The sequence below is a fragment of the Poecilia mexicana genome, unplaced genomic scaffold (assembly GCF_051168715.1).
Source record: "Poecilia mexicana isolate PSO_F unplaced genomic scaffold, ASM5116871v1 scaffold_1, whole genome shotgun sequence".
NCBI classification, from domain to species: domain Eukaryota; kingdom Metazoa; phylum Chordata; class Actinopteri; order Cyprinodontiformes; family Poeciliidae; genus Poecilia; species Poecilia mexicana.
Genome location: NW_028263370.1, coordinates 16,641,676 through 16,668,759, shown reverse-complemented (window position 1 = coordinate 16,668,759; position 27,084 = coordinate 16,641,676). Strand labels below are relative to the sequence as shown.

The 27,084-nt window shown below is 37.3% G+C and overlaps 1 protein-coding gene across 1 annotated transcript in view; it reads left to right on the top strand.

The window, feature by feature from the left end:
• Positions 1-27,084, top strand: part of LOC106917321 (myosin-10) — a 72,405-nt gene that overhangs the window by 13,545 nt on the left and 31,776 nt on the right. The window contains exons 3-16 of the mRNA XM_014986190.2: positions 1,584-1,740; positions 10,703-10,730; positions 12,437-12,539; positions 12,793-12,822; positions 12,961-12,975; positions 14,843-14,860; positions 20,318-20,410; positions 21,003-21,066; positions 21,247-21,345; positions 22,332-22,475; positions 22,873-22,968; positions 25,304-25,422; positions 25,507-25,659; positions 26,664-26,837. Coding sequence (XP_014841676.2) covers positions 1,584-1,740; positions 10,703-10,730; positions 12,437-12,539; positions 12,793-12,822; positions 12,961-12,975; positions 14,843-14,860; positions 20,318-20,410; positions 21,003-21,066; positions 21,247-21,345; positions 22,332-22,475; positions 22,873-22,968; positions 25,304-25,422; positions 25,507-25,659; positions 26,664-26,837 — 1,293 coding nt within the window. The remainder of the gene's footprint in view (positions 1-1,583; positions 1,741-10,702; positions 10,731-12,436; positions 12,540-12,792; positions 12,823-12,960; positions 12,976-14,842; positions 14,861-20,317; positions 20,411-21,002; positions 21,067-21,246; positions 21,346-22,331; positions 22,476-22,872; positions 22,969-25,303; positions 25,423-25,506; positions 25,660-26,663; positions 26,838-27,084) is intronic.

Here is a 27,084-nt window from a genome sequence, read left to right as displayed (position 1 = left end):
TTAGAACACCAATATCCAACAAGAAAATAGGATTTAGTCGTTTCACCAGTTTTGTGGGACTCAGAAGACCCTGTTCCTTTTCAGAGCTAGATTTATGATCTGTGGCACTAGTAGCAATGATGGCATTTGCCTTCATTAAGTGGTACTCAGAAGAAATTTTGCTATCAACATTTATGGCAAGCATCATAAATGTTCATTGTCCCAGGCCCAAGGCTTTAAGGGGAAAGTCCTAGTCACATTCCAAGTCATTTAGGAATGAATCAACGTCACATTTTAAGTCTTTAATAGGCTTTTTTCAAGGAAAGAACTCTGTTCCTTGAACTGGTTTGTTTTGGGTGCCTATGAACTTTGGTGTTTTCTTGAGAGCCAATACCCATTTCTACCTACCATGCATTGTCAACAGTAGATGTTACAAAGGCAAAGAGAGCGTAGGAGCAAGATCTGTGTGTTACATCTTGTTTATCTTCCTTTAATTTAACAATCCACAGACCTTTCAGCTAATCACCAATATTGTTTTCACTCTTACTCCACATGAAACAACAAAGGAGTAGGTAACGTCCTATGAGGTAATTCTTGAGATGGCTTGTCTCTGCTTTCCATCACTCGTTACTCCAAAATGAAACCAGTTTCTGACTTTCCTCAACAGACTTCACTTCACATTCTTCGCTGCCATGCTTGTTTGTCTTTGTTCGGTTGTCAAGATTTTTTCTTCAGCCGCTGACCAGACCACAAGTCTCAGTTGGTGCAGAAAAAATAACTAGCTCAGTTCATGCTGTGGAACCTTTCGAAACGGTTCGAAAACACGTTCAGGATCCAGTACAGACTCAGAACCATGTTGGTGGAAAAGAACTTCAAGTCCAAGTCAACTCAAAATTCAGAGTTCTTCCAACTCAAGTCACACATTGCTGTCCCCATCTCTTGCAAAGCAAAACTCTCTGTAAAGTAAAACCAATAAGCCAATGGAAAACCAGTGGGATTTCCTTCAAGATATTTTAGTGACGAGGCTGCTACTTCTACTGCTGTTAAACAAAAAGCTTAATTAATAATTATTTGACTGAAACCAGTCTGGAAGGTCCCCATTGTGTCTATGAATACTTGTGTATCTCAGATCTGCATGAAGTCAGGAGACACATCTTTGTTTTAATTAAATGCTTTCCTGGTTGTAACATTTATGATGTACAACTTTATATGGGTATAATCTTTACAGCGCTAAACCTCAGTTTCTTTTCTGTACTCCTAAGACGGGGACTGTGATATTTTAGACCATTTGGGAAACACAAATTGTTTTATAAAAAAAAAAAAACTACTTCATTAGCTTGAATAAATGTCAGATGGACTGTAAATGGAGCTACCTTTGGAACTGGAATATTTTACTTTACTGAGTTTAATTACTTTTATACATCTTAATTTAGAGGTTACTATGTATAAAAATCACTTAAATCTGTAATTGTCCAGCGTTTTCCACAATCGCTGCCGTCTCCTCTTCAGTTCACATGAATAAACATTAAAACTAGGAGATATTTTCTGTGACGTCAAACCCACTCTGCAGCCAGTTAATAATCTATTATCTTATCTTTTTTTAGACATACTCTGGGCTCTTCTGTGTGGTCATTAATCCCTACAAAAACCTGCCCATCTACTCGGAGAACATCATAGAGATGTACCGCGGCAAAAAGCGGCACGAAATGCCTCCTCACATATACGCCATCTCAGAGTCTGCATACAGATGCATGCTACAAGGTAAGTCTGAGTTTATCTCTCTCCGCCCACCAGGCTCACAGGAATTATCATTTTAATGCACATTAAATGTCACTGATTTTCAGAGTGACTTTCAAAGAGTTTGTTTCTATAATCTGTTTTCTTAGCAGAATTAAAGGTAATAATCCATAAACATCTTTTCTGTATAACATTCAGCTTATCTGAATTATCTTGATTTTTTTTTTTTTGTAAACTAACTTTAAAGCTGTAGTGGAGTTTTCATTATCTAGGTCAGGGTTGTCCAAAGTGTGGCTTCGGGGCCATTTGTGGTCCTTCAAGTGATTTTGTGTGGCACCCAACTACAATTCAAAAATGATACAAATTTCGCCAACAGATCCAGATGGAGAGTTTTAAATTGATCACCAACATAATTTTCTTACTAAATAATTAATCAAACTCTAATAAAAGGTTAAACCACATTTATCCAGAGACTTTTCCTCAAAAGGCAAATTTGCTCCACACCAATCAGCTCTTATTTATTTTTTTTATTAAACTTGGTTAAATATAGCAAGTGTTTTGAAAGAAAATGACCCAAATTCTATTACTATTACTGAAAATAAAGTTATTCAATTGAGCTCAAAGGAAACTGAAAACTTTTGAAATTAATTAAAAAATTTCTGAAGTTTTAAAGAAATTCTAAATGCCTTTATTTTAATACAGCAAACGTGAAAAATCTACAGTGGCGTATTAGGGTTGTTGTAGAGAAAAAAAAGGGTAAATTTCTTCCAAAAACTCAGAAATTTTGAGATTAATCTAAAAGATTTTCTACAAAAAACCTGAAACATTCTGAGTTTTTGATATTCAAAATAATTTCTAAATTTTTTAAATGAGTCACTAAATTTCTGAAGTATTTCAAAGAAACTAAATGTCTTTGTTTTAATACAACAAATGTGCAAAATCCACAATGGTGTATTAGAATAATTTAAGAGAAATAAAATAGTAAATTTCTGCCTAAAATTCTGAAATTTTGAGCACAAGCTTAAAGAAATTTCGACAAATTCGTGATTTTTTTTTTTTTACCTTAATCTGAAATCAAATTTTTGAGATTAATCACAAATTTCTGAAGTTTAAAAAAACAAGAAACAAAACAAAAAAATCAACCTAAATGCCTTTATTTTAATACAGCAAACGTGCAAAATGTACGATGACATATTACGGTTGTTGTAAAGAAAAACAAGAGTAAATTTCCGCAAAAAACAAGCAAATTTTGAGAATAATCTCAGAATTTTTCAAGATTCAAAATTTCTGAGTTTTTGAAATTCAGAAAATCTCTAAATTTTTTCTACTACATTTTTTAAATGAATCACAAAGTTTCTGAAGATTTTAATGAAAATTTACTCCACCTTTTATTTTTTATTTTTTGTGATAATGGTCCTGTTACACTGCCATAAAAATCCCTTTCAAGTTTTGGATACAATAAATATCCAAACAACATAGACTTTATGTTGGGGGTCCTTTGGTTCGCGACTCGTTTTGGCCCATGTGACAAAAAGCTTGGACATCCCCGATCTAGTTTGATATTGTTTGTAATGTTACCAACAGTTGTAGCTAAATGTTTTGTAATTTTTTTTCTATATCTCTTTGGAGATAAATGTGCATATGTGGCTAAGATGATGAAGTCCTCATTTTAATTCTCAGTGAGGGAAAGTCCAGACTGAGGGCAATCCAGGCTCGAGGATGTTTTCTAAGATCTGTGGCTGGCAGGTTTCCAGGCTCTATAAGCAGCGACTGACTGGGATCAGACCAGCAGGAACAGAGAGGGTGACCCCATTGTGCTTGACAATAGATTCATTGTGTGATTGTGAGGGCTGAACTGTGGGGGTGGAGACAAACTGGACAGTCCAGTCAGTGCTTTAAGGATTTGCTTTCCTCTTGTTGGTGTGCAGAGAAAGATTTTGATCGCATGTTTGCAAGCTGTAGATAGCCGAGTATAACAACCAGCTATGACTTGCCACCCACAGATCAGAGATTTTAAGAAGAGATTTGAGGAGTAAAATTAACAACATTGAGAAGTGTTGTTTTTTTAATTCATTAATCCAGCTGGTTTTATTTGAGAGAATCCTCTTTAAACTACAAGATATGTTTAGTTGTGAATGACGCAGCATATTTTTGTTTCCGTACATATGACTTCCGCAAACAGTCATATATTTTATTATCTATAACTGGAGCAGTGATGATGCTTTACTTAATTTGTTTTATTTTATTTTTATTTTTTTATTTTGTGTATTTTTGATATGTCCTTCATTTTTATTATATTTAAAGTTATAGATGTTATTGTTATTATTTATATATTTAATGTTATATGTTTGTTTTATAAATTAAAATTGTGACATCAGAATATGTTTTAACTTTCTTTCGTGCAATTTATTTTATTTAATTTTATTTATTTTTTAAAGATTTCAAATATTTTTTTAATTTAATTATTTCTTTATTTTAAATTCTGATTAAATTTTTTATATACTATAATTATAAAAAAAATACTTTAAGGTTATTTTAAACAACAACAAAATGATTTCCTTTCCAAATCTTCCCTCACAGCACGATCGAATATTGGGTTTGAATCTCATGTCCTGTTGAAAGCCACTTTCTTTTTGTACCTGAAAAAGTTGAAACAACCAAAGCTGCAAAAGTTAGAAGTTAAAATTTAAAGTTAAAAGCTATGAAGCAGCTTTCTCACTAATTCTGAGACTGACTGACTTTGAATCCTCATGGCATCCTAACTGCAGCGTGTTGCTCCCACAACCCAGTTGCACCTCAGTGTGGGTTGTTCACAGACTGAAACGTTGAGTTTCCTCCTAATGGATCAGAGATGGTCAAGATGAAAAATCATCTGAGTCCGGTTTCTTTCTGCATTTCTACTTTTTACATTTGCTGTTGGCATCTGAAGCTTTTGTGAAACCGTTCATATAATCCAGCTGGTTTTAGTTGAGAGAATCCTCTAAAAAACTACGAGATACGTTTATTTGTGAGTGATGCAACATATTTTGGTTTCTGTACATTGAACGCAGTCTTCCAGCTGCATTAAGCGAACGTCTCCGACCTCCCAGACTTGACCTGATTCTCCACCGTCTTTATGATTGTAGTTGAATTAACAGATGTGGTGTAAAAGGAGGTTTTTAGGTTGGAGATTAATGGAGGCCAGCTGCTTTCAGCTGTGCCCTGAGCATTTCAATAGCCTGGTTAATAAAAGAAAACATCCAGCTGCATGGTTGAGCTTTGGAGCATTATTGCCCTTTTATCCAAACTGGCAATTAAGTTATTGGAAAGTTTCTGAGTTTGAGATAGTCAGACAAAATTAGCGCTGATCAACTTATTTCACCTGGTTGCATAACTCTTGTGTCTGAACTCTGAATAATTCATCACATACCTGTGATTAATGGTCCGTCACGCTTCTTCTGAAAGCTGTCCAGAGTCGGTTTGTTGCTGAACTTTAAGTTTATGAGCTGTGGGACTGAAGCAGATTGCCAGAATCAGTAACAGAAGGGTGACTAACGCTTGCAGAGATCCGATAATTACTGCAGCATTAGAGAGAAGCCTTTTCACTGCTCAGATAGAAAGTTAAATAAGGTGTTGCCGAACAAAGACGGGGTGAGCAAGGAGACCTCTAGATCTCGCTAGACATCTGCTACGGATTACACTTCCTGATACGCTCCATAATTGTTCTCGGTGTGCCAACAGTTTTCTTCACTGACGTATGGAAAGCTGACAGTATCATTTGTGGAATTGGAAGCAAATACTTTTTGTTGCTTTGCATCAACGTTGGGACCACTGGAGTTTTTAATTGTACGGGTGGGCCGGGTTCAGCAGTGCTTCATTGTCCCAGGTGGAGTTATGAAACAAGCTTTCTTTCTCTCAGTGAACAGAGATGGGGTTCTTTCTTCACTCGTTCCCCTGACGTTCAGTCGGGGCAGGAGGTCAAGTCCAGTTGGATTCATCTTGTTTCAGCAAGATTTTCTCCAAAGCAGATATCTTTATCCCATAAAGATCTGGACAAAGCAAATCAGCCTAAAATTACACAACGTGTTTCATGTGTTTGCAGTTTCTCAGTTTTCCCAGCACTCCTACAAATCTGTGAATAAACAAGCTCAGTAAAGTTGAAATAGTGCAGGTTGCAACCTCACCAAACACATGGCAATAATTACGTCTGTAAAGTTTGTAGCTTTCAAGATCAGACACCTTAGATCAGGGGTGTCCAAGTTTAGTCCTGCAACTTTTAGACGCATCCCTTCTCCAAAACTCTTGAATGTTATCAGGCTTTGTGTTGGCCGGATTGAAAATTTTTCCACTTCGCTGAATGTGGAAAGTGTCTTTTTTTTTTTTTAGCTCTGGAAAAATTGAAGAGACCACTTAAAATGATCAGTTTCTGTGATTTTACTTTTTATAGGTTTATGTTTGAGTAAAATTGACATTGTTCTTTTATTCTCTGAACTTCTGACAACATGTCTCTAAAATTCCAAGCAAACATTTAGCATTTATTTTGCAGAAAATGAGAAATGGTCAAAATAACAAAAAAGATGCAGAGCTTTCAGACCTCAAATAATGCAAAGAAAACAAGTTCATGTTCATTTAGAAACATCAACACTAATGTTTTAACTCGGTAATAGTTCAGAAATCAATGTTTGGTGGAATAACCAGGAGGTTTTCAATGGGTTCAGTGAAATGGTCTCTAAATTTTTTCAGAGCTGTATTTTTCCAAAGAAAACGGAGTTTATCCCAGAAAATCTGCTAAGCCTGGTGGTAGGGGCGCTAGTACAGTCCACCATGTTTTTATCTGAAAAACAAATATTAAAATGTAAAAATTTGAGCTTCACAGGTAACATCCTGATTTGGAAATGAGCTTATGCGACCCCAAGTTCAATGCATGAAGTCTAAACCCAGATTAATCTGCCTTTATTGTCACTTGTGTTTAAAAAAAAACTCTATTTAAGGTAAACAAATGATGCTCAGCCTGGTGGGGGGCAAGGAAATTATGTTTTACACTGGGGAAAAACAATTATAGAAACACTCTACAATATCCAGTCAGCGCTGCAAATTCTTTCTTCTGTAGGATACAGTGCAAACACTCTCAACTTTTGTTAGATTTCTAGATTCTTGCTTTGTTTTGGATTGATGTTTTTTTCATCACCATCCTGACGACGACTGCATTATTTTAAATTTTAAATACAACTGTATGTTCTTGTTTAGATGCATTATGTGATGTAATTTACAAGAGTACATTGGTCAAACCCATACATTCAATCTGAAAAAACTTTGACTGTGGACGCTCACCTTGCTCAGTATTTGTGGATTCAGTTTTTCATGAATTTTTCTGCAGAACATGACTCCATGTTATGTGCAGAAAATACTGTCTATTCTTTGAATCTTATGCTCCATGGCTGATGGAAGAAAGCCTCAGTTTTACATTAAGAATAAATCAGAATATGCTCTCAAACTTACTTTATATTGGAAACATAACTCTCAAGGCTCCATTGCAATTTGTACTTTCTTAAATAATGGGGTGCAGATAGTTGGTGGACATATATCAGTTTGTGCCACAAAAACAAAGTAATAGTCCTTTAACAGACTGTAATGTCCTTCTGGCACCTTATTATAAGTGTACCCGTCTGAGGTGTTAGACTAATAAGCAGTCACAAGCCCATTTCTGGCTCACATGATCCCTTTTAATGCCAAAAAAGACCCTCCACACCCAAACTTCCTTAAAGTCAGCAGTACTTCATGTAACCGTGCTGATGGTTTCATGGTTCAGTTTTTCTGCCAACTGTTGGATTTTTCCAAATGCATTTTTTTGAAATTGGAAAGTAAAATATTTGTGGTTGTTTGTGCATGGCAACACCATGACGATTTCAGATTATTACTCAGAGATATGAGGACTAGCTTGGTGTTATGAGAAGAAATCCTTGTAAAGTTTTTGAAGCAAATGGGACCTTTTATATAGATTGTGATTGGAAAAATAGACTAAAGTGTTAATGGTTCTTACTCGGGTTCAACCTTTTGATCAGAGCTTTTAGTTGCACTATAGATGAGACGTGATAGTATTTCTGCTATAAAACTCCTTACTAGTGTGAAGAAGTGTCTATACTCCATTCAATCAGGTTATTCCACACTAGGCATGGATTTGTTATTGATATCAAATTATGGCGTATAAAAGTTTCAAAACCACATAGTTTTACTTTATGAGGATCAGATTAGCTGCGTTTTCATCTTTATGTGCATTTTCATGCTGTTGATGGAAGCAGCAAAATTCCTCAATTTGGTAGGAAAAAAATATTTTATGCTCCCTTATTTTGGGGTTTTTAGAAAAAGAGTTAATGCACCAAAGAGGAGATGGAAACACATTATCAGAATAGTGAACGTTTACCTCACATGACTGATCAGCTGTACTAGATTTGTTTCTTTCTCTTAAGTCTTCAGACATCATGTAAATAATACTATTTGGCATGACAGTGATGGACTCAGACCTGAACATTCAGAGCCACGTAAAGACAATTACAAAGTCGGCCTTCTATCGCCTGAAGAACTTTTCCAGGATTAGAGGACTAATGTCTCAGCAAGATCTAAAGAAACTCATACAGGCATTTATCTTTAATCAGTAATCATTGATTACTGCAAACAGTTTCTTCACAGGTCTGCCTAAAGAAATCAATCAGATCCAGTTCTGAGTAAATCAGCTGGAGTTCTGACTAAAATCAGGAAGTTAGAGCACATCACCCAGTTCTACAGTCCCTAAACTGACTCCCTGTAGCTCAGAGAACAGACTTTAAAATATTTCTGTTGGTCTATAAATCACTGAACGGCTCAGCACCACAATACATTAAATATCTGCTGTTGTCATAGCAACCTTCCAGAACCTGTCAGGTCTTCTGGTTCTGGTCTGCTTTGAAGAACCTGAACCAGAACCAAACATGGAGAAGCAGCATTCAGCTTCTGTGCACCACAAATCTGGAATAAACTTCCAGAAAACTGAGGTTTTCCAGTTAGAATTATTGTTACTTTGCTCTGTTTATGTTGAACACTTAAGATTTAAATCTTAGTGTGACTAATGTGAAAGTTTACTTAATCTTCCCATCACGGTACATTTTAAATGTTGTGAATATAGAACATGGAGTTGGTGAATACAGAGGAGATTTTAAATGTAGACCAAAATAGTTCCTGTGTCACACTTCCGATTTTTTAACTGTCACAATTTCATATAATCTATACTTCATTTAAACCATTTTTTTTTTCGTTTGCAATAATTATTCTGATTTGCATTGAACTTTTTTTAGGCCTTCAATTTAACTTCAGCTAATAATATCAGAAGCAAAGAGAAATTTTCCTTGCCTTCCCACGCAATAGTCATGTGAAGCTGGCAACAGGAAAACCAATCATGAGAAACCCACAGAACTGCTCTTATGACTGCTGACTAATGTCACAGAAATACCAGCCCCAGTTATGGTAGTCTGCACAGTCCGTCGGCCTTTTGGTTTTAATCAGCTAACTTTGGCTTGACATGAACAGCTCTGTTTTTCCTAAAGGTACAGTGTTTTCTGTCATAGTTTTACTGGAAACCAGTGGTCAACAGCAGGAAGCCTGCGTGATTCCTAATGGGCCGTCCAGCTGTGTCCTCTGTCCCTGAACTGTCCAACAGTTGACTCAATAGGAACACAGTCAGCGATTTTAGGGACGCCGTCTCTGGCAGAACAGTGCAGCCTTGGACCCAACAAAACGATTTAACATATTTACAGCACTGGTTAAACAGACTTTTCAGCTCATCTCCCAAAATGACCTCAGAGCATCTCAGTTAATAGGATTTTTATTTATTTAGTATTAAGCATTTTATTATGTTTAAAGTAGAGATGCACCAATCCTATTGACCAAGCTTGTGAAGCTATTGTTGTATTTAAGTTTGCTGATCTGGTGCAGAGGAGAGCTGTTTTCTGTATCAGATCGGTGTCGGCCACAGATTTTGGTATCAGAAGTGAAAAAAGTGGTTCAGTGCATCCCCAGTGATAATTACAAACTTATTTATGTTGCATTGGGTTTTTCTGTGGCAGAGCAAAACAAAGTGGTCAATAGATGTGAAGTAGGAGAAAGAGCACATCATGGTTTTGAGAAAAATATCTGAAAAGTGTGGCGTGCATTTGTATAAGCCTTCATGAGTCAGTAGTCGGTAACATCGCCTTTTGTTGCTATTATAACTGCAAATTTTTGCTCCAGTAAACTTTAAGTCTGTGCTTTGAGTAGGACATTGTAAATCATGAACATTCTTAGGTCTAAACCACTTTATTCCAGTAAATATATGGTGATTAAACACTGTTTATAAAACCAACAGTTTATTTTCCACTTTTATAACAAATGTTCTCGCTGAGAGTAAAAAAGAAGCAGAAATGAGTTGAAGTGAAGAAACTCGTTGACTTTCCGAAACCGTTGACTTCCTGCTCAGCCGACCATGTGACTGGACAGCAGGCGCCTGTCCCTGTGGGAGCGTTGATATGAAGACAAAGTACTGTTTTTCTATGATATAATCGCCATTAATTTTCCCCGCATGGCCCCCAAGCAGCTGTCTCTTTCAGAGTTCACTACATACTCTGAACTGGAGCAGCATGGAAGTGACATGAATATTACCTGTGGAGACGAGAACTGCCACGTGTTGGTGTGTAGTGGGGACGAATGTAAACCTGTGCTGTCATCGTCCTTCACTAATGCTTTCCAGATTGAGTTTTCTGAACTTTTTTTACTGTTGTTTTACTGTGGAGCTGTTGTATGTTCATACATTGTTTTATTTTTGTCTCATTAATACTGTTGTCTGTTCTTGCCAAGAGATAGATGGGAAACAAAACTGTATTTTAATGCCTACTTAAATAAAATAGCTCAAGTTATTGTTCAGTTCAATAATAATTTATGAGTGAATTATAAATTTGTCATGTAAAATGGAGTTAAATTAGTTTTCTTTTTTGTTGCACAGATCGAGAGGACCAGTCCATTCTTTGCACGTGAGTAAACATTGAGCTTAACTTTCCTATTATTATTTTTTTGCCTCAAATGAATTATACAGGCAGATATAAACATTCATTTGTTGACTGTTGTTCAAGTCCCCAAGGTTTATTTATTAAATTTCTGTAAATTTGACCTCTGACTTTGAGTGGATATTATTTGAAGGTGCATTCACACCTTTAACTGAACTCCGGTTCGGATGTCTAGAAAGTTCGGTGTATTTGGGGAGATTTGAAAGTGCAATCAAACTCTGATGCGGACCAAAGAAGCGAACTCTGGGCTGCCTGAAACGCTAGGCTTTGGTTCGGTTGAAATGAACTCTGGTGCGGTTTAGATCCATATGTGAATGCCAGAGATCTCAGGAAGTGGACTAAAGTGCAGGGCATTCTGGGTAAAATCAACCAAAACAAATGTGAGTGCCTAGCTTTTATGGAAGAAATGGCTTTTGACAAAAGACAAATCCTACAACCGCTAAATTTTAGGGGTGCACTGATCGCAGTTTTCTGGCCGATCGCCAATTACCAATCTCTAAAAACCTTGACCTGACGATTCAGATTTTGGCCGATGCCATTGTTTTTGGTCTGAAATGTTGCAGTGGTTTATTTTTATACCTTTAGAAAGGTAGATGAGATCGGCTCCGCATGTAAATCGGTGTACCGGTACTAAATTTTGAAAAAGCCCCCTGTTGTTTTGCTGTTAAAAGTTTTTGTGCTAGGATAAGTAGGTATTGAAATTAGTGTATTTTGCAAAACTGCAATGGAAACACCTTTTCAGCATCACAGCACATTCAGCATTACTACTGACTGAAAACAAAGAAGACGACAGGAAATGGTAGGACAATCGTGGCGCGGCGTGTTTTTAGTGACTTATCACTTGAACAAACTTATTTACTGAGTTTCTTATTTAACAGAAACACCACAATTGCGAAAATGTAATTTTAGCGGGACATCGACGAAGTTTTGCACACATCTGTAATGGAAGCTAGTATCATGTACATCACTGTAGAGCTGGATTTAAAACAAAGATTGCACAGATGAAAACTTCCCCACTGACATGTGGAAACTACTATAAAACACCAACTATTATCCCCACAAACCTAGAGCAGTACTTGTTTGTAAGGCATAAACAAAGGCCTTCAGAAATGTTACAGCCTGCAGTCAAAAATCCAAAGAGGTGATCTCCCTATGATTACAATCTCTTCACACTGCAGCTCTCATTCTCCCACTTTGGCCACATCACTCTTGCCAAGTGGAAGCCATACAATATCTAGCGCATAGTTGGCGTATGCAAATGTGCACTGTCTGTAAAACCTCGGTTATGCGTTAAATCTAAGCCGTTGTGTCAAAGATTCTGGATTTGATGATCTTGGGAACATTTTTCAGCCTTCTTCCTAAGCTAGTGTAACTCTGTGGCAAAGCAGTGAGAAGCATGCCAGAAACCGCAGCTGCAAACCTGGAAAATGTTGGAAATATGTTGCAGAGAAAGACAGAGATGGTAGCTGAGATCACGTCTCTGCTTCTCCACCTTAAGGGAGGACAAAGTAATTAACCGTGAAGTCAGAACTATGAACGTGTGTGAATTAAACCTGCAGTGATTTACAGATCTGACGGGTTATCATCGCCTAGTGGCCACATCTGTCGATGTGGAGAGTTCAGAGTCGTGGCGTTGCCAGTTTTTCTATCAGCTGTCTTCCTGTGCCTTGCAGAGGCGAGTCGGGAGCTGGTAAGACAGAAAACACAAAGAAGGTCATCCAGTACCTCGCACATGTTGCTTCTTCCCACAAAGGAAGAAGAGACCACAACATTCCTGTGAGTATTCGCTCAAAGCTACAAAACGTCACTCATTAAAACGCAATAATTCTGCAGAAAAATGAGATGTAACTGTCAGTTTTACAACAGAAGAACTTTGTTACAAGTGAAGATTGCTCTCTGTGTAAATAATGTTGCCAAAATAGGATGTGGGTCACATGATACAGCTATGAAGGAGACACTCGACTACTTTCTGTGCTGAATATTTGTATGTCATTTAATAATTTGTATTTTTTTTATTTGCAACAAACAGCCAGAATCTCCCAAACCAGTGAAACTACAGGCAAGTTCCCCTTTATTTCTTTCACATTTGCATGCATCTCTAAAATTGTCCTTTCAAATAAAACTAATTCTTGATGATTTTAAATGCTTGTAGAAAAATCTGAAACATTTATTAGAATTTATTCTCTTTCTTTGTCAGGCCCAAAATGCAGTTGTAAGTAAAAGTTAAAAGTATTTTAATTATTCACATGTTGTGTTTTGCTCACCTCAAATAAACCGACGTGCATGACATAGTTTGGCCTCTTTTAAAGCCTTAGCTGTCATCTTGTGCTTTGTGGTTACACTTAGAGTTAAACCTGTATTTAGGTATTTATTTTTAACCATTTAACACACCAAACTATCTTAAAGCATGATCTAGCTGAAGTTGTTACATGCTGTATAGTTGTGAGTAAAAAAGAAACTTGAAAATAAATGGTGTCTTTTATTGCAGCAGCATAATCTCATCCTGAAAAACTTGAATTTAAGTGGATTTAAAAGTTGATTTTGAGGTTTGTGAAGCATTTCTGTGTTGTTTTGTTCACGTTTTTTTAAAGATAGAAAAAAAATAATAAAAATGTTATTTCTAAGAATTCAGGATCATATGTGTTTTAATATCACAATGTTTTAAAAAGAAACAGGCCCTCCACGTCAACATTTCCATCCTTTGTTGTTTTACACCAAGAAAAAAACTCTCTATATATTTTTACATTTATTTATTTAGGATATGCAAATAATACCTGGCTTCCCACTTGCTGCATGATAGCACACATCTCACAATCATAGCGCAAAAAAGTTTTTTTTGTCTAGTTATTACTTCGTTTTGTGGATTGTGTTTAGCGATTGTTATAAATCAAGACACCAGTCTGTGCTGCAGTTTTCTAATGAGGATTTAAAGGATTTTTACCTACATTTACCTAAACCACTTTATTCATGTAGTACATGTCAACAAGCCAATTTAAAATGACTCAAATATCAACTGAGCAAGAAACGGTACATGATAACGGTGGCAAAATAAAAATGAGTAAAGAAAAGTGGGTAACAGTCTCAGTGTTTTGGCTGTTTTGCAGCATATTCCAGATTAGCGGAGCATAAAATCTGAATGCTGCTGCTTCATGTTTGTTTTTGACTCTGGAAATGCAAAGTAAACCTGTGAAGACGCTGTAATTAATGCCAATAAAGATAAACTGCCCGGCGGTTGGGCACTTGGGCAGTCATTCATCCAGGAGCCTGGCGTGTTTTTCAGTTAAAAAATGTTAAAGTTGACAGGAGATTTTAAAATATCACTTGATAATTGTGTTATTGAAAGATTAATACATGAACCCCAACTATAAAGTCTTAAAAATTAAGAGATTTTAAAAATACTTAAATAAATAAGCAATTCTTAGCCTGGTGGGGGCACAAGTAAAGCCTGGTGGCCCGCCAGGCTTATAAAACACTGAGGGAAACCCCGGATGATATTCTCATGATGATGTGAGATTAAACCTTCAATCCAGGAAATGTTCTTCAGGCAATTTGTTATACTTAAAAATTGAAAACATTATAACTTATATTTAAAGGGTCTGTTATGGGGACCAATTATCTGTGATAGTTAAGAAACATTTTCTTTACCTAGGATTTGTTTCCCTACTGACTGAATGACCCACATTATTTTTTTCTAATATTTTCAGAATGAGATTAAGCTGCTGTTATAATCAGGAACTTGCTTGAACGGTTTTACTCTTTCTGCAGTAGTTGTCTTTAACAGCAAGCATCTCAGTACATGTGTGTAGTGCCTGGTACCAGGTACCTAGTACCTGGTACCACCGTCTAACCAGCCGGCCTGTGGGTGTCAGGAATCAGAATAACACACTGCTTAGTTTTCTAACTAAACCTGCTGCTAATTCCATTCCTAGACGGCTGTAGGTTGTTCATAGATGTTAAGCTGTCATTTCAGAAATGTTCTGCTCTAACTACAAATTCACTTGTACCCACAACATGAATACATTTGACTATTTTCATATATTTTGTTGTTTTTAACAACTGAATGTCCTCATACCCTACAGAGTGGATCCCTGTTTTATGTGAGTAATATTTAGTTCCTCAGCTCTCTTAGAAAATATGAAAGGAGTGCTCTCTTCACTTTGCTGCTGCCTGCTTGATGCACCAACTCTTTATTAAATGTTAGAAATGTTTTAGACTTTACAACTGGATGCTTTCTATCCACACTACCTTCATTCACCTGCTCTGCTTAGAGGGAAATTCTACATTGCATGCATTGCTTAAATCTTTCTTCTTCCACTTATTTTAAACGTTATTTTTCAAACTTTTGGGTATCTTCTGTTGCAGAAACAAGCAAACAAATACTTGAAGCAAAAGGATTTGTTTGGGATTTTTCTACTAGATTTTTGACCCATTTATTCTCTGTTGATGTTTTTGAGTAAACCTTCCTAATCTTGTTGACAATCACTGGATCCCAGCTGTCCATCGTAATGCAAACAGACCAGTGACGAAACAACCATTGAGTCACTAAATCAGTTAAAAAAAACATTTAAAAAAATCTCAAATACATTCAGGGAAATACCTACACAGACCAGAACCAGTTACTCTCTTGCTGTGAAGTAACAGTACTTAAAGTGGCACCAAGACAATGCAACAGCTTGGTTAATCTTTTGTTTAGGGCAGGCTCAGATCTAGTCAACAATCAGACCGGGAACAATATCTGGTTTACAATAAGTAAGATTTTAGCAGTAGTTTGAGGAAAATGATGAATCAAATGTTTTTGTTTTTACAAGCAGAGTAAAGGAATTACCTTGTAATCAGAGTCAATTAAATCTTTCCAGCAGTGGTGGGCTTTGATAATTTAAGAAGTTAGTTCCACTAAAGCTGAAGCATGGTATGTAGCAGAAGCTAACACTGAAGCGCTACACCAACTTGGTATGTAGCAGAAGCTAACACTGAAGCGCTACACCAACATGGCATGTAGCTGAAGCTAACGCTGAAGCGCTACACCAACATGGCAAGTAGCAGAAGCTAACGCTGAAGCGCTACACCAACTTAGTATGTAGCAGAAGCTAACGCTGAAGCACTACACCAACTTGGTATGTAGCAGAAGCTAACGCTGAAGCGCTACACCAACATGGCATGTAGCAGAAGCTAACGCTGAAGCGCTACACCAACATGGCATGTAGCTGAAGCTAACGCTGATGCGCTACACCAAAATGGCATGTAGCAGAAGCTAACACTGAAGCTCTACACCAACATGGCATGTAGCAGAAGCTAACGCTGAAGTGCTACACCAACTTGGTATGTAGCAGAAGCTAACGCTGAAGCGCTACACCAACATGGCAAGTAGCAGAAGCTAACGCTGAAGCGCTACACCAACATGGCATGTAGCAGAAGCTAACGCTGAAGCGCTACACCAATGTGGCATGTAGCAGAAGCTAACGCTGAAGCGCTACATCAACATGGTATGTAGCAGAAGCTAACGCTAAAGACTCCCTTCAGGTTAGGCAATAGGAAGCTCTGCAACAGATTTCTGTCTTAGCGTCATTAGCGGCTAACCATTACCCAGTCATCGTATTCTCACATTGCTTACAAGTAATTTGCTTGTCTGTCGCCTTACTTCTGTCGCTGCCTTCTATTGTTCCAAAACCAAAAATGTTCTATGATGGCCGTCAGTGTTTGGTTCTTACACGCAGTTCTGACTTGATTGTTTGAAAAAAAATAAATAAATAAAAACTTTATTTCTTGCAAAAATATAAACGGAACAATTTCTAAAAATCTCTTACAACCTAGTTGAAAATTAAAGTTAATCCGATGTTTCAAATTGAAAAAGTGGTAAAAAAATTTTTTATAAAAACTTCCCGTCACCTAAAGAAAATCTAAATTGATAGAAATTACAATTTACAAAATTTAATATAAATGGCCACAACAACTATCACGAGCAATTTAAAACTAATGGAGGCTGACTGAAATGTTGTTGGACATCCCAACATGATGTCGTTGTTGGGTAAGTTTGTCAACAAAGCAGAGAACTTGGGACCTACTTGCATTCTTCCTTCAAAATAAGAGTCTCAGACGTACAATATCTGCATAGTCCACTGATATTGAACAATTTCCAGGTCAAATTTTAATAGTATAATCTTACTTTCCCAGATTTAATCACTCGTGTTGAAAACAAATATTGTGCCGTTTTAATCATGTGGTATCAGAAGATTTTGTTATATCACTTTCTACAACTTAAAGAATTTCACTTTTTAAACAAAAACAATAATTTTGTTAAAGTTTTTAGGTATCGTGGTGGTTTCTGTACACAGCTAAAACCTGTAGACTTTCAGAGCACACTGATTTTAAGCGAAGAGGTTCGGCGGTTCTCACATCACCACCTCTTAATCGCTCAACTGGGCAACTCAAGCAGAACCTTTTTGGACTTTTCCAACATCCAAGAATCTGCCCCAAATGAGTTTCCCACATGGCCAGGTCCTATTTTCCTTGCTTCTGAAAAAAAAGAAGAAAACTTGGCATATTTGTTGGGCCTCTGAAGCAGATGTTGAGCACTGCGAATGCAAACACAACTCGGCTCTTCCTGAGAAGATTTACTGGGACAGTTGTGACTGATCCTCTTTGGGTCGCCTAAATCTGTCCCCAAGTCTTTCCCCAGAGCCTGCCAAGCAGCCCGCCTTTTAAAAGGAGATCCACTTGTAGCAGTTTACGGAGAAAAATGCTTAAATTGAAGGAAATGAAGAGACTTCTGAGCAGATGGGACGTTTTTGTGGCGTTCTCTGTTCCTGACTTTTTACTATTCTTTAAAATTGATGCTGAATTTTGACCTAATGCATAATGGAAGTGGAAGCCTGTTTAAATGTGACCTTTTCTTGGTCCAAACAGATGAGTAAAGATTGCCAGGTAAGGTTTTTCACCCCAGACCTGTGTTTGTGTGAAAACAAACTGCTCTGGTTTGAATTATCCGTCCCCTGTGGGCCGTACAGCTGCTCCAATGGAGGGCTGCTGCATTCCAGCTGCTCACAATTTCACCCAAAAGCAGTTCTTCACACTCATTGGCCAAATGCTGCATTAATGTCTCACATCCCAAGTGAGATGCTGATTCCTCAATTCCCCTCTCATGGAAAATGGCTTACTCAACCCTTCAGTGCGTGGAGATATTTCTGTCTGAGTGGGAGAAGGTTTCTTTTGCCGCAAACTGTTTTTCTCTCGGCCATTTTGGGTTCTCTGGCCACGACAAAGTCCGCAGTGAGGTTTAGATGGAAGCGTAGAGGAAACACCTGTCAAAACATCACCATAAATCTGTTATTTATTTTTTTCAGCGTTTCTAAAGTGGGCAACTTCAATAAAAACACTGAACTGTTTCAGTTCCTCTCTGTTTAGTGGGGGCATTATCTGCTTTTGTCGCAGCAGAAGTTTTAAATTCAGTTTTAACTACATTCTGCTGCAAAACAGGGAGTTTAGGTCCGTTTCGCCTGTAGATAATACCAACCCAGAAGGAATGCAAGTAAAAAAATGTTAGGATTTTTAAAAACGATTGCACTTTTTTAGGGGTGCGCAGATTTATCGGTCAGCTGACTTATTGGTGCTGATTTCCTTAATTTTGGGAGATCGGTTATCGTCTGATTTTTACATGTGAAGCCGATCTTATCTATGCTGGAGAAGGTCTAAAAATCAGCCACTGTCCTCTTCTGCTCTCCCATCGGAGACGTTAGACTGATAGATCGACCCACCAGGTCATGTCTGCACGTTTCCAGTTAACAATAATCACCACACTGTTGCCAATTCAGCAACTTTCTTGCTGTACTGAGCAATATTTCAGGCAAAAATAATCCAGAATCGGCATCAGCAGATTATTCTTTTTAAAAGATCAGTAATCGGCGATTGGCCAGAAAACTCCAATCAGTGCATCCCTAATTTTTTTTTTAACTAAATGGGCTTACAATAAAATGTAAAGAAGCGTTTTGTTTGTTTCCATGACTGAATGTTTAGATATAGATATATTTAAAATTCATTCAAATGGCCGATTGGTGCTTAATGTTAAGATAAAACCACCCATTAAAAAAACATAAAGTTTGATTAGAAACTCTTAAAATGTAAAACAAAATTAAAGCCTTTCCACAATGATGTAATTTGGTCCTACTCAAAGGAAATCTGATTTTATTTAACTGATAAAATAATATTTAAGCACACAGCTGTTGGCTAACAGCTTAATTTTTCTGTCCCTTAAGACATTAGAGGGCCACATAAATAGTTATGATGGGCCGGATCTGGCCCGCAGACCTTCAGTTTGACACTTTTGTTTTATACTATTGGTGTCGTTCTGTTGAAGAAATTTGCAGACATGGACTGAAAACGGATCAGCTGCCATTAAATGTGACTAAAGAACCAGATGCTGCTTTGGAGCCTGTGGCCCGGACCGAGCTGTAAAAAGTTAAAACCAGCATAAATATGTTCTTCAAGTGAAGATTGTAAAAGTTTCCTCTGAAGATGCTTTTTCACCTAATCATCTTTTTTTAAGTCATAAATCAATACTTTCATGTATTATTATCTGCTTTATCTTCTGTCTGATTTCAGGGAAATCCCATATCAGAAACCGTAGCAGCAAAATACATTTTACATTTTCATCTTTTTTTTTCTTTTGTCTTTGCAATTTCCAGATTTTTTTTCCCGTGTATTTTTGGTTTTTGATGAGACAAAAAGTTCTTCATATTTTCACTTTTTGACACACTACATTTAAATCCCAGACTAAGAAAGAATACACATTAAAAATTCGTTTGATTCCAGCTGTAGTTTAGTTTACATTTGTCATTTTATATTGCTAAGTTAGAAAGTGGGCTGCACAGTGGCGCAGTTGGTAGAGCTGTTGCCTTGCAGCAAGAAGGTTTCTGGGTTCGATTCCCAGCCCCGGTCTTTCTGCTTGGAGTTTGCATGTTCTCCCTATGCATGCATGGGCTTTCTCGGTTTCCTCCCACAGTCCAAAAACATGACTGTCAGGTTGATTGGCCTCTCCAAATTGTCCCTAGGTGTGTGTGCGTGCACACTCCCGCCTCTTACCTGGAACATTAGCTGGAGAGGCACCAGCAGCCCTCCTGACCCCACCAAGGGACAAGGGTGTAAAGAAAATGGATGGAAGTTAGAAAGTTTTATGCATTTTTCTGTCCATACATGATCTTCGAGTCAAATGCAGCAGCCCAGGGAATCCCAGGGCTTTTTTTATGTTTCTAATTTTATTTTTAAAAATTCTTCCACTTTTTTGGGAAAAATTTTAGAAGATTTTTGTCATTGCTTGCAAAACGTTAATAGAAACATTTATTTGTCTTTTCCTAACAGTTTTTCTCCAGAAGTTGAACTGTGACACTCGCTTTGCCATTTTCCCCTCAGCTTTGTTCTTTTCGCCTCCGCCTCTATAGATCCTGTGAAATCTGCTGCATGATTTTTTCCCACCTGTCTATGAGCCTCAGTTTGTCACCGCTCACCTCACACACCACTTGGTGACTGAACGCTGCCTGTGTGTGTTTTTGTGTGTTTGTCAGGGTGAACTGGAACGCCAGCTTCTTCAGGCCAACCCCATCCTGGAGTCTTTTGGCAACGCAAAGACTGTGAAAAACGACAACTCGTCACGTTTTGTGAGTCGAGCCAAGCAAAAACCATCAAGTCTAATATAACTGTCATAAAATCTTCTGGTGCATCAAAGAAAGTTTGGACATTTGAAGAGTTTTGTATTCATGCAAACAGTGCATGTCAGTAAGATGGCCTTCTTCATCATACCATAAAGTATCTATCAAGTGAAATAATATAATACACCCAGACAGAAAGGTGGGAATGAAGTGGAAGTGCATAATGACTAAATGGGATAAAATTATGACCTTCACCCTTCATAAAAGAAAGTGGCATGAAAAATCGGATTTGTGTTACATTTTCCTGCTGTGTGAACGTAGCTTCAGCTGCTGCTTGATAACGCTTCCAGTTCCACCATGCATTTCCTCTAAAGGTATCTGTAGATGCATCGGCTCACTGACAGTCAGATCTGTTTTTGCAAAATATTTCCAAAATGAAACAATTACTTTGAGCCTGCTAATGTAGGTGGAATAATACATCTGATACTATTGATCATGCTTCCACTGCGTTATCTGTACTGGTGATTATTTTTTAGTGTAGATGTCAGTGATTGATTGGTTTGTTTTTGTTTTAACATGAATCTTGTGTTAATCTCTGCAGGGGAAATTCATTCGCATCAACTTTGATGTTGCCGGGTACATCGTGGGTGCCAACATCGAAACCTGTATCCTGTGTCCTGGAAATAAGCATCTATCAATTCATCTAACAGTCTTTGTTTTGGATGCTCTGAGGAATTTTAGGCCTTTCTAAGCTCTGACCTCATTATAAGTCAGTCACAGAACGTTTTGTTTGTTTCGTACTGGAATGAAAAAAAGATGTACTTTTCCTGACTGTTCTGCGTCAGACTTGCTGGAGAAATCCAGAGCGATTCGTCAAGCCAAAGATGAACGCACCTTCCATATTTTTTACCAGCTGCTGGCCGGAGCTGGAGAGCATCTCAGATGTGAGTAAGAAGAGAGTGGGAGGATTAGTAAGAAGTGAAAATGCGTTTTATTGTTATAACTCAAAGACATTGACTCCTGGAATGCCTGGACTGTAATATAATTTACAAAAATGAAGTCCCAGAATACACAGACGCTACTAATCACACTTTTTCTTTCTTTTATTGAACTAAATATATGTTCTCAATTCTGTTAAATGAAGGGGCAGACATATTTATTTCAGCTTCTTATTTATCATAATTATAGAAATGTAGAGATCTTTTCTTTCTGGGACATACTAATAAGGTTTCTTTTAATTGGATTTGACTAAATGTAATGTGTTTTTTTTACTTATTTCATAGTTTTTTACTGTGTTGTTTTTGTCATACAAAGCACTTTGAGCTGCCTTGTTGCTTAAATGTGATATACAAATAAACTTGGCTCTTAAAGAAAAGAGGAAAAATCTTCTAAATCCAGAACCAGTTATGTTTTTTCTACTAATATGTAGGTAACATAGTAAATATTGTAGCTTTATTTCCAACACTTAAAATAGGAAATGAAGGATAAAACAACTAAAATAATTTAATTAAAAAATAATACAGCTTAGCTAATAGTCTTATATGTAATGTCTAAGTACATTTAGATGAGCTGTATAATGAGGAATACAACAGAAACATTAACATAAATATCCAAAGCCAACCTGTACTCATCCAAACATTGTTTAATCATTAATATTTGTCACATAAGTTTAGCTGTCATTTCTTGTTTTGAAAGAGAAAAACAGGAGAATTTGTTGATTTGTTAGTTTAAATTTCTGTCCTTGTCAGTGTTTACTGTGTTTTGCTTTGTTTTATTATTTTCTCACAAATATTCGACCGGGTGATTAGATGTTTGCAGTGTTATAAACCTATTTAATAAACACCTTTACATTTGTACTCAGTTGGTGAAAACTAGGGAAGTCTGAAATCTAATGGGGATTAGGTTTTTTACGTTTCCTTTCTCTCCACAGCCGATCTGCTGTTGGAAGGGTTCAATAACTACAGGTTCCTGTCGAATGGCAACATCCCGATTCCAGGCCAACAGGACAAGGACAACTTCCATGAAACCATGGAGGCCATGCACATCATGAGCTTCGCACATGAAGAGATTCTGGGTAAAGTAGGAGTTCGCTCTGACCTAACCTTATTTTTTATTTTTAATGCTCTGCTTCCTGTTCAGCGCTAAAGATAAATGACAGAACAAGATGTGCATTTCTTCATGGAAATGCCATCAAAAGATTAAAAACCGGTTTTCCAGCATCTCTGCATGCGAAGATGAAGATCGTTTAGAAGAAAGAAAGGGAGGAGGAGTTAAACACCAATTAAAATAAAAAAAAGATTTTTTCAGGTGGATTTTTTGTAAGTTAAAAATGAAGTATTTTCTGCCGAGCTTTGTATCCCTGTTACATTAAAAGGTAAATACCTGTGGTTGTATTGGTGTCCAGGATCAGTGAAAAAACTTGAAATGCTGTCAACATTTCTGATGATTTGCCTGGATTTGTATATTTGCAGCGATGTTGAGGGTGGTGTCTTCAGTGCTGCAGTTTGGGAACATCATCTTCAAGAAGGAGAGGAACACTGACCAAGCCTCCATGCCTGATAATACTGGTAACTGTTCCAGAAAGTCCATCTGCTTTATATCTGCTTGGTAAAGCACAGACTCCCTCTTATTTCAATTCTGTTTATTTATGCAGCACCAATTTAAAACAAATGTAAACTTGACAAACATGTTCCACTACTTTGATCCACTTCATTCCAGTCCAACAATACATACATAACTCAAATTTGGTTGATAATAAATATCAGCTGAGATTATCTTGGAGCCAAGCTGATTCCTCCTAAGCCAGCATGTGACAACAGCGAAGAGGAATTATTTCCTTCCAACCAGAAGTAAAGTACAGTTAAATTAAGCTCACTATGAGCGATCATAAACTCCTTCACTGTTTTCCACCCTGTCAAGATTTGTAAGTGGATGGAAAAGTCTGATTTAAAAAAACAACAAACTTAAATTAAGTATTTTCCAAAATGTAATGCGTTCAAAAAAAGTAAGGGGATGAAAAACAAACATTTGCCTTTCTAGAGTTTATTCCATTTCACATTTTCTAAAAGCAAGGAAGGAACCAACCAACCAACCAACTAACTAATCAACCAGTCAATGAACAACCAACCAACCAGACAGCTGATTATCAACCAACAAGCAGCACACCAACCAACTTACCAATTTACCAACCAACCAACTAACTAACTAACTAATCAACCAACAAGCAGCACACCAACCAACTTACCAATTTACCAACCAACCAACCAACCAACTAACTAACTAACTAATCAACCAACAAGCAGCACACCAACCAACTTACCAATTTACCAACCAACCAACTAACTAACTAACTAATCAACCAACAAGCAGCACACCAACCAACTTACCAATTTACCAACCAACCAACCAACTAACTAACTAACTAATCAACCAACAAGCAGCACACCAACCAACTTACCAATTTACCAACCAACCAACCAACCAACTAACTAATCAACCAACAAGCAGCACACCAACCAACTTACCCATTTACCAACCAACCAACCAACCAACCAACTAACTAACTAATCAACCAACAAGCAGCACACCAACCACTTACCAATTTACCAACCAACCAACCAACTAACTAACTAATCAACCAATCAATTAATCAATCAACCAGTCAATGAACAACCAACCAAATAACAATCAACCAACCAAACAGCTGATGATCAACCAACCAACCAGACAGCTGATTATCAACCAACAAGCAGCACACCAACCAACTTACCAATTTACCAACCAACCAACCAGCCAACCAACTAACTAACTAATCAACCAACAAGCAGCACACCAACCAACTTACCAACCAACCAACCAACCAACTAACTAACTAATCAACCAACAAGCAGCACACCAACCAACTTACCAATTTACCAACCAACCAACCAACTAACTAACTAATCAACCAATCAATTAATCAATCAACCAGTCAATGAACAACCAACCAAATAACAATCAACCAACCAAACAGCTGATGATCAACCAACCAACCAACTTACCAACCAATTTACCAACCAACCAACCAACTAACTAACTAATCAATCAATTACTAAATCAACCAGTCAATGAACAACCAACCAAATAACCAATCAACCAACCAAACAGCTGATGATCAACCAACAAGCAGCACATCCAACCAACCAGCCAAAAACCACCATGTTCCTTCTAGTTTTATTAGTTCCATATTAAACCCTGGTTACTGTATTGACATCTGCTATGGATTTATAGTGAACTTTGTAATTATATAAATTTATACATCTGGTTCAAAAATTCTGAGAACCCCCCAAAATCTGAGTTTGATGTGAAAAATGTGTAGAAACCATAAACTGTGCACCTCGTCAGTCTTCTGTTGAGCCCTAAAACAGAAATGATTTGCTTTGTAGCCTTCCAGTTTCTCTAAGTGTGCTGTCAGACAAAAGGTCCTAGAACAGAGTGAAACAAAAGACAAAAGTCTGTTTCCAATCATGCAGCTCAACCAGAAATCTCTAAATGCAGAAGCAGAAGGCAGAACCAAAGCAGCTGTGTTTTATTTTCAGTAGTGACGCATCTTTGGTTTAACTCTGTTTTTGTAAAATAGCTCCAGCCAAGTAAAATAATTTTATTAGTCATATTCCATATTTGAGAAAGATTATTATTAATCAGGTAATGTCAAACTGTATTGTCAATCATTTATTTTTGACAAGAAAATCTGAGTTCTGCATTATATGACGAAATAATAGCTGTTATTCCTGTTTCTGTTCTCTTTGCCAAACTAAGGTAAGATACTTTTTGTAGATATTTCAGTCTCGTGTCCCTTTTCTTATTATGTAATTAGAAACTGCTTTGTTTTCATGTTTATTTGTTTAAATCTTTGTTTTCTAGCTGCTCAGAAGCTGTGTCATCTGCTTGGTATGAATGTGATGGAGTTCACCAGAGCCATCCTGACGCCCAGGATCAAAGTGGGACGAGATTACGTCCAGAAAGCCCAGACCAAGGAGCAGGTCAGCTAAGTCCTGACTGGCTCTGATTGAATTCATTCTCTCCTCCTTCGTCTTCATGCTGTTGTGTTTTTTTCCTCCCTGCAGGCTGACTTCGCTGTGGAGGCGCTCGCTAAAGCAACGTATGAGCGCCTGTTCCGCTGGCTGGTTCATCGTATTAACAAAGCTCTGGACCGAACCAAGCGACAGGGCGCCTCCTTCATTGGTATTCTGGACATCGCTGGGTTTGAAATTTTCCAGGTTTGAATTTTCCTTTGTTACATTTTTTAAAAGTAGTATAGTTCCTGCTTTTGAGGGACTTGCAGTGACTTGCAAAAGTATTTATAGCCCTTGAACTTTTCCATATTTTGTCACATTACAACCACAAACATAAATGTATTTCATTGGATTTTAATGTGAAAAACCAACACAAAGTGGTATATTAATCATGAAGTAGAAAGGAAATTATACATGATTGGTCCTGTCACTATAACAAACTTTGCTGGACGATAAATTGTATTGTGATAAACAATAATCTTGTTGTTTTTGAGATCATTTTGAAGTAATATAGTGGTAACGGCGAAATAATGCAAGAACACATTCTCAATGAACAATAAACTTTAAATTCTAATGAACATTTAACACTGGAACTGGAAGACATAAACAAAACAACAAATAAAAAAATTAATTATGACGTTTCTGTAAACAGATTTTTCCTCCAAAAAAGAGCTAGTCGAGACAAAAGCACCAGACTGAAGACTTTTATCATCCAATTTTTGGTAGAAAGGGTGAAAGGAGAAAAACAACACATGATGCAAATGGAAACTATGATTCATAACATTTTTAAAAAATTAAAAAACTGGCAAGTGTAATAATATTCAACACCCTTTTCTCTGAGTGCAACCAGTTGCCTTCAGAAGTTGCCTGTTGATTCCTAATGACTAAACAGAGTTTAGTCAGAGACTAAACGGCATCATGAAGTCCAAGGAAAACACAGGTCACATCAGAGATGAAGTTGTGGAGAAGCTTAAAGCAGGGTTAGACTTTGAACATCTCACCCTTCAGTCCATCATCTGGAAATGAAAAGAGTATGGCACAACTGTAAATCTACTAACACATCTAAACGTAGGAGAATACTGATCAGAGATGCAGACAAGATCCACAGCTCAGGTGGAATTCAGCAGTATGAATACTTTTGAAAGCCTCTGTATAGGTTTTTCTGGGTTTTCTTTAGTTAATAGTCTTTCTCTTGCTTGTATTTGCAGCTGAACTCCTTCGAGCAGCTCTGCATCAACTACACCAACGAGAAGCTGCAGCAGCTCTTCAACCACACCATGTTCATCCTGGAGCAGGAGGAGTACCAGAGGGAGGGCATCGAGTGGAGCTTCATCGACTTCGGCCTGGACCTGCAGCCCTGCATCGACCTCATTGAGAGACCGGTTAGTGACTATTAAGCCTGGTATGGATGGTGTTAGCAGAAGCTTTAAAAACATGCTAAACTCTTCATGTTTTCAAACTGTATTCCATTTTATTCTGATGTTATGTGATGGACCAGGAGTCTGCAAACTGACTCTTTACACCTCTTACAGTGTCTCTTAATATTACTTTGGGTCAAAAATTAAAACCAAAGAGGAACTCAAGTTGGTGGTTATCAGTCCAGCATTTTCTGCCCCTATTCATTAAATA